Source organism: Xiphias gladius, chromosome 7 (genome assembly GCF_016859285.1).
Source record: "Xiphias gladius isolate SHS-SW01 ecotype Sanya breed wild chromosome 7, ASM1685928v1, whole genome shotgun sequence".
NCBI classification, from domain to species: Eukaryota; Metazoa; Chordata; class Actinopteri; order Istiophoriformes; family Xiphiidae; genus Xiphias; species Xiphias gladius.
In genome coordinates this window covers 4,844,764-4,859,900 of record NC_053406.1, presented here as the reverse complement: position 1 = coordinate 4,859,900, position 15,137 = coordinate 4,844,764, and the positions used below count along the sequence as shown (strand labels likewise).

Here is a 15,137-nt window from a genome sequence, read left to right as displayed (position 1 = left end):
TGTGGTAAAGCAGGAGATTGCCAGCATGAATATGCATCACGAAGGACTGAGGCTTTTTAGAGATTGGGGACTCTGGCTCAGGAAGTAGAGCCGGTCGTCCACTAACTGGAAGGTCGGTGGTTCGATCCCCAGCTCCTCCAGTCCACATGTCCTTGGGCAAGATACTGAACCCCAAACCTCTGATGTATCGTGTGTGTGTGTGTGTGTGTGTGTGTGTAGAAAGCGCTCTTTGTATAGAAAAATGCCGTATGAATGTGTGTGTGGATGGTGGCTGTAGTGTAAAGTGCTTTGAGTGGTCAATAACACTAGAAAAGCACTGTATAAGTGCACTCCATTTACCATTTAGAGATCAAAGGGAGGTCCTAGCCAGTATTAATATGGTGTTCCTAAAAAAGTGCTCATACACAGTGGAAACCACATATATGGATCACAGTTACAGTGATTGCTTATATAGATCAAAAAGCTTGGAAAAGAATAATTCACATACAAATGCTTGAATAAATGTTTAAATAATTTTCTTATAGTAATCAAGTAGTCCGCTTATATTCATTAGTTTTGGGTCTTTTCACACATGACAACACATGGAAAAAGAATTTAAAACTGTTGTAGCCTACTACTGCAAGCTGTCATATGCTCAGACTCTCTTCTAACTTATTTGTACGAGGTTTTTGGAAGCCACAGTAACGTCCGTCCCTGCCTGCTCTGCCAGCATAAGTTCAGTGTGTGTGTGTGTGTGTGTACGCCTGCTTTCTGTGCGTGCTTGCAACGCAATGTGATATCACACCACCATAGGTCAGAGAGTTATTTTTCCCTTCCGTTCCTGCTCTGCTCACGTTCTGGGACTTTTACCTTGCGTAATTATCCTCCCCATTCTTAGAGCAGGAGGTACATTACGTGAGCGGAGTGTAATGCTTTCACCCTGACCATTCAGACTGGTCTTAGAGCAAGAGAAGACCAGGGTGCAGTTTATGTCATTTTATCTTTAAATCAGTAAATAGCGAAGCTGTCTGTTTCATTATTTTATACTCATGTAATAAATATACAGCTGTCAATTAGATGGTAATCTGCATGAGAAATTGAAAAAAAAAAAAAAAAAAAAAAAATCGGTACAATCATCCGCTTATAGTGATCAATTAAACCCGGGGAGACGTGATTACTTTAAGAGGTTTCCAGTGTACATATATAATATCTGTTTGAATTATTCAACTCATTCTTTTGTTTATTTAAGTGTATCTTTTGAGTCTCCATCAGTCTCATTACAAAAAAAGGAATAGCTCTGTGCCACTTTTACTCCATGTAGCAACAGCCAAAACAACTACTTTGGCACAATTTGTACTTCTTAACAGATGTTTTGGTTTAGACAGTAATTTGCGTTTTCGTCTTCCAAAAATTCTAGTTGGCTTCTGTACAGCAGCACTACTACCTGTGAAAGTCTGTTGTTTGTCAGCTGGTGTCTGAGCTGTTCTGCAGGGGAATTGTTTTGTTAAGTCTAATCTGGTGATCTTGTAAATGTAATTTGATTCTGTTGAGTGTTTTAGTCTGATCATATTCTGTGTCTCCTTTAATCTGGTTTAATTTAGAGTCTTAACTTTGAGCTGTAAATTGAGGTACTGGGCTGTAGGAAATATTCATTACGATTCATTTTCTCTGAGTGGTGGAAAGAAAGGTTAAATATTTTGCTTATGTGGAAGCGCTGATTCCTCTAGGAAACCTAATGAGAAGTAAAAAGATGGGTACAGTTTCCTTCATGAACATTCTGTAGGAGAATTTTTTTTTTTGGTCCAGGTGCCACAAAAGTGGCAAGTGCCAAAACACAAAATTTTTATGATCTGAATCTGACAAAATATTAGTATAATTGAGAGCAATTACTAAAAATGACTTTCATGAAATAGGTAGAAGAAAAATTGGAAAAATAGGTAAGTATTAGAGCACAGAATCTGATAGGTGAGGAATCATGACAGCAAGACTTTAACTTACCCACAACAGCATACCCTCCTGGCACTATGGGGTAGATGGTGCCATCTGTGTGAATGCCATCTGGGAACCAGGCTGCCATGCTTTCTCCAACCAGACGACCAAATGCTGCCCCTGAAATACATACATACACACACAAACACACACACACACAAACGCAAACACACACAAACACACACACACACACACACACACACACACACACACACACACACACACACACACACATAAACACAAACACAGTTCCGTCCTTACTTCTCACAGAAGCCATTTGTCCAGTGCTTTAGCATTACTTTTCTGAGCTGTACATATACTCACCATATTCCCCTCACTAATTACCATTAGTGAGGGGAAAACAATATGGAGCAGTAATGTGATAAAGTTTTTTGGCATACTTGGTTCAATGTTTTGGGAAACACACTTTTTTGCCTAGAGATACATGAAAAGATTGATACCACTCCCACGTGGTTTCGCTAACTAGCCGGCACCCAGTTAGCTTAGCTAATAAGGAAACAGCTAGCCTAGCTCTGTGCAAAAGTAACAAAGAAGCAGTCATTTCTACACACAGCTTTTTTTCATGGACTAAACAAACAGGATGAAATTAGTGAGCTTTAGAGGTGTTTTTTATTAGCTTACCAAGAAAGCAAACACATGTATTTCAAAATGTCAAACTATTCCTTTCATATTTAGATGGGGAGCGTTAAAAGAAACACTGTTGAATTTTAAAGAGAACTTTCCCCACATGTTTCTAAATATCACATTTCTACCTAACTTCTTTCTCACAGACACATCTACTCTAACTGGTTTAACACACACACACACATCTTACCAATGACAAATACTGGCATGAAGGCTCCGCAGGGCACTGGGATGGTGGTGGCTAGGGCAGACATCCAGAACTAAGAAAGAAAAAGAGGAAGATAAAGAAATAGAGGACATAACAAGAAAGAACAGGGTGGCATTTCAATAAGCTTCAAAGTACCATCCTGTGTGGCCCTAGATGATAGCCAAGTTGAATCCTCTACCAGCAGTTCGGAGGCAGCCATGCGAGGCTCATTGCTGAGGTTAGATTGAGCTGTCACTTTCACTCTTCATTTGACAAAGACCCTGAAATGAACCTTAGCTAATGAGCGAGCTCTGCCGATTGGCCGACACCGTGCCAGGCGAGCGGAAGAGACTGCTAATTAGGAAAGACAAACAAAAAGGGAAATGTCACTGCTCACAATGCGTGAGCATTATTGTCAGGTGTGTGTGTGTTTGTGTGTGTATACTTATGGTTAAGCAGAGAGTTCAACAGGTATGATACAAGGTTGGCATGCTCATGTTTGGAAAGGAAAAGCTGCGTTGATACTTACACAGTATTAAAATGACAATGAGCAAAAACATTATCCATGCATACTTGTCTAGACTCATCAGATGGTAGATTAGATCCTTGGTGCTACGCGGGGAAATCAAATTCTGGTGTAATGTGTTTATTTATTTTCTCTGGTGTCACAAATTGCTCATGAACAAATAACTGATTAAGAGCATTATTAGTCTAGACTGCAACTGGTCCTTGTATTTCATAAATAGTGACAAACAGGTGGAAACAGGACAAAAAAGAGGTGTTTTGTACCATAATATTACTGGAGGATATTAACTATGGTTTCTACATTTCACTCACTTTATTTGGGATCTCCTAAAATATACAGAGAATTCCTTTTCACTTTCTGATCCGGGGAAATCCCAGCACTCTTGTAGTGATGCGCATACATGTTACCAAATGATCCTGCATAAATACTGTGTATACATTTCTTATACAGACTCTATGTAAGATTGTTTCCTTAGCTGTTCACAGCTTTCAAAACTTTCAAATTAAGGATAAAATCCCAAATCTGCCATTACAAAATACTGTGGTTGGTCTTTTTTTGCTTTTAGACCACAATCAAACCACACTATAGTTAACCTGGAAGCAGACTGAGACGCTCTTTGTCAGGATATCTGGTTGTTTTGAGTGATCACACAGATATGATCACTGTCTGCAGAGTTGGGAGGGACAACTGAACTAAACAGAAACTGCACCAAAGTTTGTTTGAGCCAAATCAAACAGGTGTGAACACATTCTCAAATTGTGTTCAAAATTAACTTGAAGTGAAATTTAGCAGCCGTGCAGCTGCATGTAAGGTGATAAAGGGAAGACATATCCATGTAAGTTAAAAAATGTTTCAAAATCTGCACTTAACGCAAAGGTTTAGGACTCCATAACAACTGACCAACCAGATCTTAGTACTGTAGCCAGCTACCAAGCTACATCAATGAAAAAAAAAGACAGAAACGGTGAAGGGCATGGATGAGATGGATGCAGCTTGTTGTGAGTCAGTTTACACACACTACAACTTACTGGCATACCAATTAGATCACTGTGAAAAATGTTAGGTTAACTGCTCCTGGCAGATTCTGTTTTGACTGTAAATAATGCAGGATGGATACATCACTACCGACTGGCCTGAGCAAAAACATCATGGAGACAGTGTCAAGCTGAAGGAATGAAGTGAATGGCGGTTTAGCCGGATCATCAGGCTAGACACAGTACTGACTCTAGAGATGTGGAGTCAGTTGTTTGGGGCAAATAAACACATAATTTGTGGGAATAACAAGGCAAAAAATTGGCTTCACGTTCAGTCTGAACACACATTAACACATTCAGAGATATGTATGTATGTACCACACAGCAACCTGAAACAGTCACATGCATACACACATACCCATACATTCTCCTGAGTTTTTTCTCGGATCAATAATGCGGAGACAATTTTTGGTGATTTTCACCGGATTTTTTTTTCCTTTTTTCTTTTCCCTCAAAATTATTTAGGCCACGCATACACTTGCACATGGAGCACGCTATTTATTCCGCAGATGGACAAAAAGTTGAGACTTGGTGTCATTCAGTGTTTGCATGCATAAAATTACAAGTATGAATTAGAGTGTTGTACAAGCCACTACACAAACCTCATCGATGTAATAATTTCATGGTTTCAAATAGACTTTTTAATTACACTCATTGCTTCGTCTCTCTCCAGCCCTCCGCGCCTCCCATTCTCTCCTTCTCCTTCCGCTCTCTCTGCTCTGTCTATAGTTAGCTGTAATTAAGCCCGGCTGCCATGGTGAAGTAATGGATCTCCTTCTGTAACATTACACTGCCGCCGTTTTCACACCCCGCACTGTGCACACACACTCACCTATGTGCGTAGGTGTTCACACACACCATGACGCAGACTCAGTGACGAGAATCAGAGCTGAACGCAGTCGGGTCCCATGAAGTAACAGACACCCAAGCAGTTGAATATACAAAATAAGCCTCGTGGGAAAATGAGAAAGTCATAGGAATAATTCCTTAGACTTCTCTTGAATTGTCTTTCCCTTCCTGTCTTACTCCTTGTTTTTCTCCAAGCCGGCAGAACGTTAATATGCGCTTTAAAGGTTTAAAGGATCTGCAAACTCGTTACAGGGGCTATGAACTATGAGGAGAGGGTGTATGTGTCAAAAACCACACTGAGTGGAGAACAATGCAATCTAATCCATTTGTAAAGTTACAGTTACCCCATATATTCTACAGTAACTGGAAACAGTTGTTGACTGAAGCCTGAAGTCATGAAAATGTGTACAAAAAACATTACTTTTTCTCTTTCTGGTTAAGGAAACGATAAATGATAAAATGATAGTAAACTTTTTCAGATGGGTTCCTAATGTAGGCTATAACAAAATACTGTCAACATAATAGTTTTCAGATTTACTGCCATAACATCATAAGGGGAGATGTATTCTAAAAAGTTACATCTGCTTAGAAATGATTAGTAATGCATCCCTTTACGAGGAAAAAAGTATTGTCTTCTGTTTTTTTCGTTATTAATTCAGTTACTACTGTATCAGCTGAAGCAGAAAAATGAATCAAATACAAAATATAGCAAATATAGATAAATATAAATTTGAAGAAACTTGGAGGTATTTGAATTTGTTTTGTTTTTAAATGGACAGTTCATGAAAACAAAACATATTTATAGTGTTTTTTTGTTTTTTGCTTTTTTTCAAACAGTTGTGCAAACACTACAGGATAAAAACAGAACTTTTGGAAAACTCTGACTGAGGAGCAGGTTCTGTTGACTCCAAATCCCTCGGTCATTGCTCATTTTAAATGTCACAAAGTGTGATCGGCTATAAGGTCTTGTCTTTAACGTATATTTACATTTATTTTTATTAAATGTCTCATTGCAGCAGCACAGGAGGTACTGTGTCATGGCTAAGACGAAGCATCTATAGGCAGCAATCAACACTACTTTATGCTCACTCTGTTGTCTCAAAACAGAAACCAAAAAATATGTGAATATAAATAAATTGTGAATTTGGCTGAATTAAAACATGGTATAAGTGATCACAAAGAGCAGGAGGATAGAGAACAGAGGCTTAACCAGCTGACTGAAACTCATACCACATATTGGCTGTCATGTGCAGCTCTACTGTATGCAGGGGACAGGGGAATCTGAACCAGCTGCTTGTTTACCCATAATAACACAGTCTCACTCAAACCCACTTGAACACAGGTGACTGTGACAGGACGCTGGCTGCAGACAAGAAGCCTTGACCTGGCAACCACACAGATTTGATCACTGTCTGCAAAAGTTACAGTGGCCCATGGGTCTCCCTTCAGATGGCTCAAGGTTGCCAAGGAGATGGACTTATAGCCATAAAGATCCAATCCCCTCTGGCTGGAAATTTAGGTCCACATGTTAATATGCTGCTTCAAGTCTTGCAATGTGCTCGGTGTTCTCAGTAGTAATAACACACTATAGAAATACTTAATTTCACGTAAAAGACCAGCTTTGAAAATTCTACATAAAAGACAAAGTGCAGAGGTATTATCTGCAAAATACACTTAAAATGTCAAAAGTAAAAGTGCTCATTATGGGGAATGGCCTCTTTCAGGACATTGCCTTATTACAGTATATGCTGTAGCTATTATAGTATATTAAGATACCTGATTATTATGATCTATACATTTACATGCAAGCAGCATTTATATGTTGTAGCTGCTCAAGGTGGAATGTACTTCAACTGCTTTATATACTGCTATGTAGTCTAATCCATAACAATGTATAATATTCGATAAAGTGATAAAAGTGATAGTTATTCTTTTGTATAAAGTGCCTTTGTATAAATGTTCTCTTGTGTTTGTTAGTTTGTGTTGGCTATACGGGAAATAATTGAGTTTTCATCATGCTGACATACTGTATATACTGTACAACCATGCTGAGCATCATTTACATGGAAGAAACAACATCCGGTACGTGACATTTCTGTGGAGTGAATGCTGATGCACTGCTTCTGCCTTGTAAACTCTTCATGGTGGCCTTTGTGATGAAGTCACATTGACTTCATACTATTGCACAATGTGCCTCCATATATATTTATAATGCCCCCTTTATCGCCACAAAAAAAACCCTTTCTGCCGCACGTGACCGTGATGTAAGCGTATGTGCAATTTTATGTACTTTTATTATACTTTAGTTTTGATAAAAATCTGGACGGAAAGTGACTCATTGTAACCTTTCATCTTGCTCCCTTCAGCATCCGGATAATACATGGTTTTATATAAAACAGCAGTATATATTATACCAACTATGTCTTCATGTGCAAGACTTGACCCAGAGAGAAAACTCAACAGCTTGACCATTTGTCTATAACATAACTGAAATACATTGCATCAATCTCACTTCATCTAAACCTTCTTACCTAACAGCATCAGCATGATCTGATGTTTAACTTAATAGGTGTGTGATTTTACACGGTTATAAACTGGTCCTCCTTAGAGCCTACAGCACATTTACTATGAAGGGGAAAAAAACAGGTGGATAGTTTTCAAGTCTGATTCCTTAAGCACTTTTCAAAATGACATAGACAGTGTAATTGAGAGAGCTGATCGTTTTTGCCGAGACACATTAGCATTTCCGAACATATTTCTATGCCCTTTATTTGCTCTGTTACTATTTATATCCTCCTAGCTATTGCTATATCCAATTCTTTTCAGCAGCAATGACTCACTTTCCCATGGAAGAATCATTAATTTTTCATCTAACCTAATCTAATGTAATCTACTAAATGTACATCTCATTGAGGTAGTGCACGACCATCAAAACTTATGAGGATCTGTAACCTCCAACCAAAGGGGGTCTTCGATAAACCCTCAGAGGAAGCAGAAGATTTGAGGTAAGAAAAGCAATCCAAGCCCTGATCGGGTTGCTGGTTTCGAACCCAACACATGCTTAAAAAAACACAAATGGAAGAAGTGCACAAGAGAACCTCTTACATGAAAACCTACTGCATTAAAATCCAATAAAAATTACTTAATGACCCACATGAATTTTGACTGTAGCTTTAATGAGACTTACAGTATAAGTTATAGAGCTGCTTAAGGGCTAAACTATTTTAGAAGAAAAAATAATTAAATTCAGTCAATATATGTGACTACGATTTCATCAGTAGGCAAGATTAGACATGCATTTGGTGAGCAAATATAATAACAGCTGCCTTTTTTAATTCAAGTTGGATTTAAGCACGACTTCAGTTCTGTCTAGGTCAAAACTGACCCGTGGATTTTTTTCTGACACCCAGCAAGTATTAAAAGTTACATGTGGTTCACGATAGTCTGACTAAACAGCATTGATATTATGCTTTTATGATTGAAATGTGGCTGTAAATTAATTTATGTGGAATTATGAACACATTTAAAATCAGTGCTTGGTGTAATATGGAGATCAGGACCTCACATACTTGCACAGAGATTATCTACCCATATACATTACACAAGTAAATAACTTGTCTTTTTGGTGGATGCTTTTGGCTTTGCCATCTTTGCCTATATCAAATATGTGATGACAGATATGAAGCTCACTTGAAATTGACTTGAGGAAAGACTTCATTTTATTAATAATGCTGCCTCCATCTTTATTATATTTAGTGCCTCCCCCAACTATTTTGCTACAAAAAAAATATTGCTTCCATGGTACACACTTAAGAAACTGCTGGCTCCACCAGCCTTACTGCAGTTAATACTGGCTGTCAGAATGATAAATGAATGCTTGTAGCTGCTTTACTATGCTGTAGCTGACTTGCCCCTCCTCAAAAATGTAACCGCATGTCCGGGAAACGGTGCCTATAGGGATGGTGTTCTGTGGTAGTGTTTGATTGGTTTTCTCTTAAAAGTTTCTGATAACAGTGGAAATTGTCGATAGTGAAGACGACATTAAAGTCGTTTAAGAAAGGGTTAAGTAATCTGCGCTTTTACAGTAACACACATCTAGCAAAGCCATCTCCACTTTAAACCCTCTGCTCACTGCGATCATTGCTCTCTATCACAGTGAATGAAAAAATGTGGATAGATTAATTGCATGGGAGTAATTTCACATACACGAGACAGGGTAAAACAAGAGATCTCTGGATGTAACTCCAATAACTTAATCCCTTACATCAACTATAAATCCATTTAAAAGCTGGTGGAAAAAGCCAGATTCTGTTGTGGAGGATCTGTTGGTCACAGCAAAAACAAACCACTATGACTGAATTTCAAGATGGAATTTAAGTGAGGGTGGTTCGGGTGATTGCAATGGACAAATGAGCAGAAATGATTGTGTAAAGTATGAGAGTTACAGACTGTTAATTTCTTTCCTTATAATCAAGTCAGGACCCTTGTAATTACGAAACCCATTTTACATTATGACTCAAGTCTTTACAAGTCTTGATTTTCTCCTGCTGCTGGCGATCAACTCTGAAGCTGCATCTTCATCTTTGATTGGTTGTTTCATAAGAGTCTAAGACTGTATTGTGTAGATGCTTAGGTAGAGTGTGAGCCCATTCCTATACCTCAGTTCATCTTCTATAGACTTTTCAATCAGGCCGTTTGTCTTTAGCTTACGGTATGAAACTGTCCTCACCTCAGTTTATTCCAACACTTAAAATGGCTTATTATTTTCTGAGAAGCAGTATTTTAGGTCATGAAAATAATTATTGTGCTCTCGCAGTATTAACAAAAGGTCTTAGGAAGTGACTGACTGGGTGACTGGGCATACAAAACATGGTTCATGTCCTGTCTCCTACCTGAAAGTTGGTTTTCCTTTAACAATGAAGGCAATTATTCCCAATTAGCCATGACCATAACCCTCACCAAAACTTAATGAAGTAGATAAATATTCCTACATTTGAACAGACCTTAACCATAGATGTGACAAATCAGAAAATACTAGTATCATGACCTTGGCTGTATGATATTTCAATATAATTTGTTCAGCTGAATAAATGTATCTGTCAATGTAATTGCTGCTGAGCTGTGCACTGGAGGTTATAATTTTAATGTTTAAAGACATGAGCCGCTGTACTGCTTAAGTACAGCACCTGCTCCTGCTGTAACACTAAACAAGAAACACAGAAGCAGACCTAGAGCTGTAGGTTAAGTTCAGGTAAATATTGGCCTAAAACCAATAGATATGGTGCAGTTAGATTAACTTCATATTAACCGTATTTTTATTATATACTTGATCAATGCTACAATGATAAGGCCAACCTGTCGGGAATCCTTAACCTGAATTGAATTCTATCAGACTTTACTGAAGGATGCAAAAACATGTTTTATCATCTATTTAATTTAAAATTTATGTGAATGAATGCTTTACCAGAGGCTTTGAAATGAAGAATGAAATTTTGAATTACACAAAAACATATTTATTTTGGAATTTATTTTTCTGACCGTTTGCTAAGCCAAGCTAAGTTACCGTTGCGACTAACAGTGGCAGACTTACCACTCAAAATTCCTAATTCTTGAAATGGTGAATCCTTCAGAGAGTGGTGGACAAGAGCAGGTTTCTCATTTTCCGACAGTGATGCCGACTGAAATGACGCATGTTGCGAGCAGGTTTTATCTGCTAGCTAATTAAGCTAATGTTAGTTCCAAGTGTTGCTGTTTCTGACAGGCTTTTTGATGTTTCTAGCTGACTGCTTTAAAAACGAGAGCCCTGTAACAGAGGTCTTAAATATGCACTTGATGGCTATGTACATATTATCATGCTAAAAGACTGAAGCTACATGCTCCAGGGAAAAAGTCAATATTGTCAACAGTTGATGATCCATGTAGAAGACATGGAAATAATGAAACAACATTGTTCTTGTATTAAATTTTTCCTCATCATACAAATAAGATTGGTCTGTTATTCCATTCTAACATAATCCTATTTAGCTGTTTAGCCTACATACTTGGACAAGCAAGACAGAGGGGGAATTTCATAGATGTTAGATGCTTAACTGGTCATATTTTCAAAGAGTATATTTCACTTTTAACGTTACAAGAGAGGGCTTTCAGCATGAGGAGTGATTCTGGTGGGGTTTTTTTTTTTTTAAATCAATAAACAGCATGGTAAACATACAGAAATTATGTAAACAGATAATGCCAGGGGATCAGAACACTGACAGAAATCATAAATCAGCTCACATCAATGGTATACAGGGTACATTAATTCGAGGCTTTAATAACTTTCCTGTTTTTACAGTATAAGATAGATGTAATGTGTTTTTTGATTTCGTTCTCAAAAATTAAAAAGGATGGTTTATGTTTGGAAAACTTTGATCTAATCAATGTGTTTGGCAAATGTAACCCTATCTCGCATGATGCGTTTGGCTGGGGTGGCTCAAGTGTAAACTAGACCAGAGCCGCAAATGTTAGCCTACTCCCTGACATAGTAGCATCCAGGACTGGCTTCAACACAGTCGAAGAGTAGCCTCGTACATGGTGGATGTGCTTTTGTGAACAGAGCCTCTTTTTTATGTAACCTGTAACACCAAAATGTATAAAAATGTTCCTTGGCCTTGAAATTAATGCTTAGGTTACTTCTAATGGTAGTAAGCTAGTTAGCTGGACATGCTAATATTTGCAGCTTATATTAACGCAGATAAACACATGTTTTAATCCATTCCTTATACTTTTGCTCTGGTGTTTTTGGTTATATTTCTCTTAATACAGCCCCATGTCCCATGGGTTTAGTGAATGGTCAATTGGTCTTCCATAGACTTCCATACAACTAGCCTATATGAGCGCTGGACTTCTGAAACTCATAGGTCATAGCCTGTGCAGCACAGCTTAATGCTGATTACGATTCATCTTGATTTATTTTTATTTGTCAAATTTTAACATATCAGTTTTAGAAATTCGCTAAAGATTCCAATGACTGTTGTAGAAAAAGAAAGAGAGAAACTAAAGAGAAAAAACAACAAAAAACACTAGAACATAAGTGAGGTAGAAGGGAGAAGTGAAGGATACTCAGGTCAAGGGTATCAGTTATGACGCAGTATGCCGAACATTTATAGTCTATTTAATTTGTCAGTCATCTGGGAGCCCTCTGTGCTTGTGTGTGTGTGTCACAAGCAGAGGACAGTCTATCGCCTGGGGGCATCGAGAGACCCTCAGGGGCCGTTCTTCTATTCCCGCCCCAATTAGAGTCCCGCAAGCTCTCTGTCTCTCAAACACACACACGCATGCACGCACACACGCACACACACACACACACACACACACACACACACACACACACACACACACACACACACACACACACACACACACACACACACACACACACACACACACACACAGACGACTCACTCAGGCTGGAGGACACACACATACACACACAAAAACACACTTGTATTAATACATTCCTCACTAAGAGCTGTTGATGTGCGTAATTGCACATCACTAAAGATAGCATTAAAATACAAAGCATGCCAAGTTAATTTGTGTGTATGATTTCAAGTGTGCTAAAAAGCTACAAATACACAATAACTTTCTCAGCACAGGGGCAGTGAACTTAAAGTGGGACATTTGAGCCTTTTCACTTAGGACACATTTTTTTGAGTCTTGTTCTTTGCTGTTCAGAAACACATGTAATCAAAATATTTATAGCAGCTTCGTTTGCTGAACTGCTGACAAGAACTTTGCATTCCAAACACCTTTACTTTCAAAAGTTTAGCAGCTAGGATGAGAGCCTTCGTCAAGTTTTGGCATGAAAAGGAGCAACAAGACAAGATGGCTGCCATGTTAAATAAAAGAACCATTCATTACCAAGAAGGCATGGGAGAGAGAAATCGCCCCTTCGAAAATCACCGGGCTGAATCCAGGAAAACTAAAGGCTGTAATTAGACAGAAGCATTACAGCCCGACTTTGTCTGCTGTGTGTGTGTCATATGAGATTTTGGTGTGTGTGTATGTGTGTGTAAGTGAGAGAGAGAGAGGGGATGCGAGTCAGTGCATTCTTATAGATGTTGAGAGCAGCTCTATGAAATTTGTGCAGGTGGGTGTGATTAAAGTTAGAAAAGTGTGTATATATGTGTGTTTGTCTGTTTGTACTGAATGTGTCCCACCTATATGTCACATATAGGAAATACTGTATCTGTCTTTTGTAACCCTACACATGCATAAATGCAAGCACATGCACACACACACCCTCTGTGCTGGACTTCACACTGAGTGGAATGACACTGAAAGCCATCAGATCATTTTGCTGAAGGACAGAGGGAAGACACTGGGACGCATACACACACGTGTGTGCACGCACGCACACACGCACGCACGCACGCACGCACACACGCGCACACACCTAAAGGAATGACAGAACGGATGGCTGAATTTCATCATGGAAAGTTGATTTAGTGAAGCTGGCTTTATAGAATAATCAAAATTGGTTTCTGACAGCCATTTTTTGAGATTCATGACAGATGAAAGGCTGAGAGAGACGTTCTCTGTTGTACTGTTCTGAAACAATGACAAAGAGACAGTGAGTCAGTTGCACTGTCACACCATCAGTTTCTGTGCTTACATAACTCGGAAACTGGAGCCTTTGGCTGTTCTGCTTAACCACATTTTGCTATGCATTTTGCATGGCAGTAGTTCAGCTCAACTTATCTCTCGATGGATCTCTGTTTTTTCTGAAGTTATTTGTTGTTACATGAAGTGTAGTTAACTACCTCATCTACTTCATCTACCTATAAAAAGGAGAACAGGTAGTACTGCATTTTTTTCCCTATGAGCACAATTTTAAAATATTTGACTTTGGAAATTCCAAGTGGTACAATTGAAAAAATAAAAAAAGTACAGTAAGATAATGAAACACACTGAAAAGTAACAGAAGCATCAATAAATCTATACATAGGGGCTTTAAAGCGACTGTGTAACTTCTGTTGGGCAATGGCCGTTACAGCCATAAGTTACATTTACAAAGCAATGGAGAAGATTCATTATGTCAGTGAAATGTTTTACTAAGAGACTGTACAAAAATTATTTTAATTGGGAAGTGGGCTGAACATAACGTTTTTCTAAAAAAAGCAAAGCCCTTCCAAGCATTATCACTTTCTTTGAACCCTCCTTTTGACTACGAGAAAAACTTTAACACCCTCCTCACAATAGGTCATAATATAATACCACTACTGAATTCAGTTCGATTTATTTTGCCTTTAATAACCACAAGTGCACGCACACTTTAAGGTGGTGTGTTCCAATTTAAATAACCTTAATATATTAATGGAATAATGATCTTCCTGTAACCACCAAATTGCACAATAGAAGCAAAAATTTTACTTTAATGTGGTTCAGCTTTCGGTTAAGATTAAGAATAAAGTGGAAGTGGATGGTGTTCTATCACTAAAGAGCCTCATCCACTCTTGAGAAAAAAAAAAAAACTGACCACCTCACTTTAGCATAGACTGATTTAGAATAAAATGCTATTTGTTAACATCTTAGAGATTTCGTTTTTGCAATTATGAGATTATATTATGTTTGCAAATGTGCATATGATCATTTCTTTACCAAAAGTAATTTTTTATTTAACTTTATTTGACAAAACTACATTTCATGAGATAGTTTTGCTGTAAATAAACTTATTTCAGTAGTAGTTTTAAGTACAATGACAAATTTTGTTTAGAAATCATATTTTAAAATAGTTTCCCTAAATCTGCCTGCAGCCAACTGCCCGTGTACTCACCTACACACACACACACACGCACACACACACACACACCATGCAGCTCTTGATGCAGGGAGGGGAGATTTACAATCCTTTGTTTTTTGTATTTGAAAAGGACATTTCATTTCA

The 15,137-nt window shown here is 38.2% G+C and overlaps 1 protein-coding gene across 1 annotated transcript in view; it reads right to left on the bottom strand.

The window, feature by feature from the left end:
* clcn2c (chloride channel 2c) overlaps window positions 1-15,137 on the bottom strand; it is a 168,355-nt gene that overhangs the window by 41,325 nt on the left and 111,893 nt on the right. The window contains exons 13-14 of the mRNA XM_040131541.1: window positions 2,804-2,873; window positions 1,978-2,088 (exon numbers count right to left, since the gene is read on the bottom strand). Coding sequence (XP_039987475.1) covers window positions 1,978-2,088; window positions 2,804-2,873 — 181 coding nt within the window. The remainder of the gene's footprint in view (window positions 1-1,977; window positions 2,089-2,803; window positions 2,874-15,137) is intronic.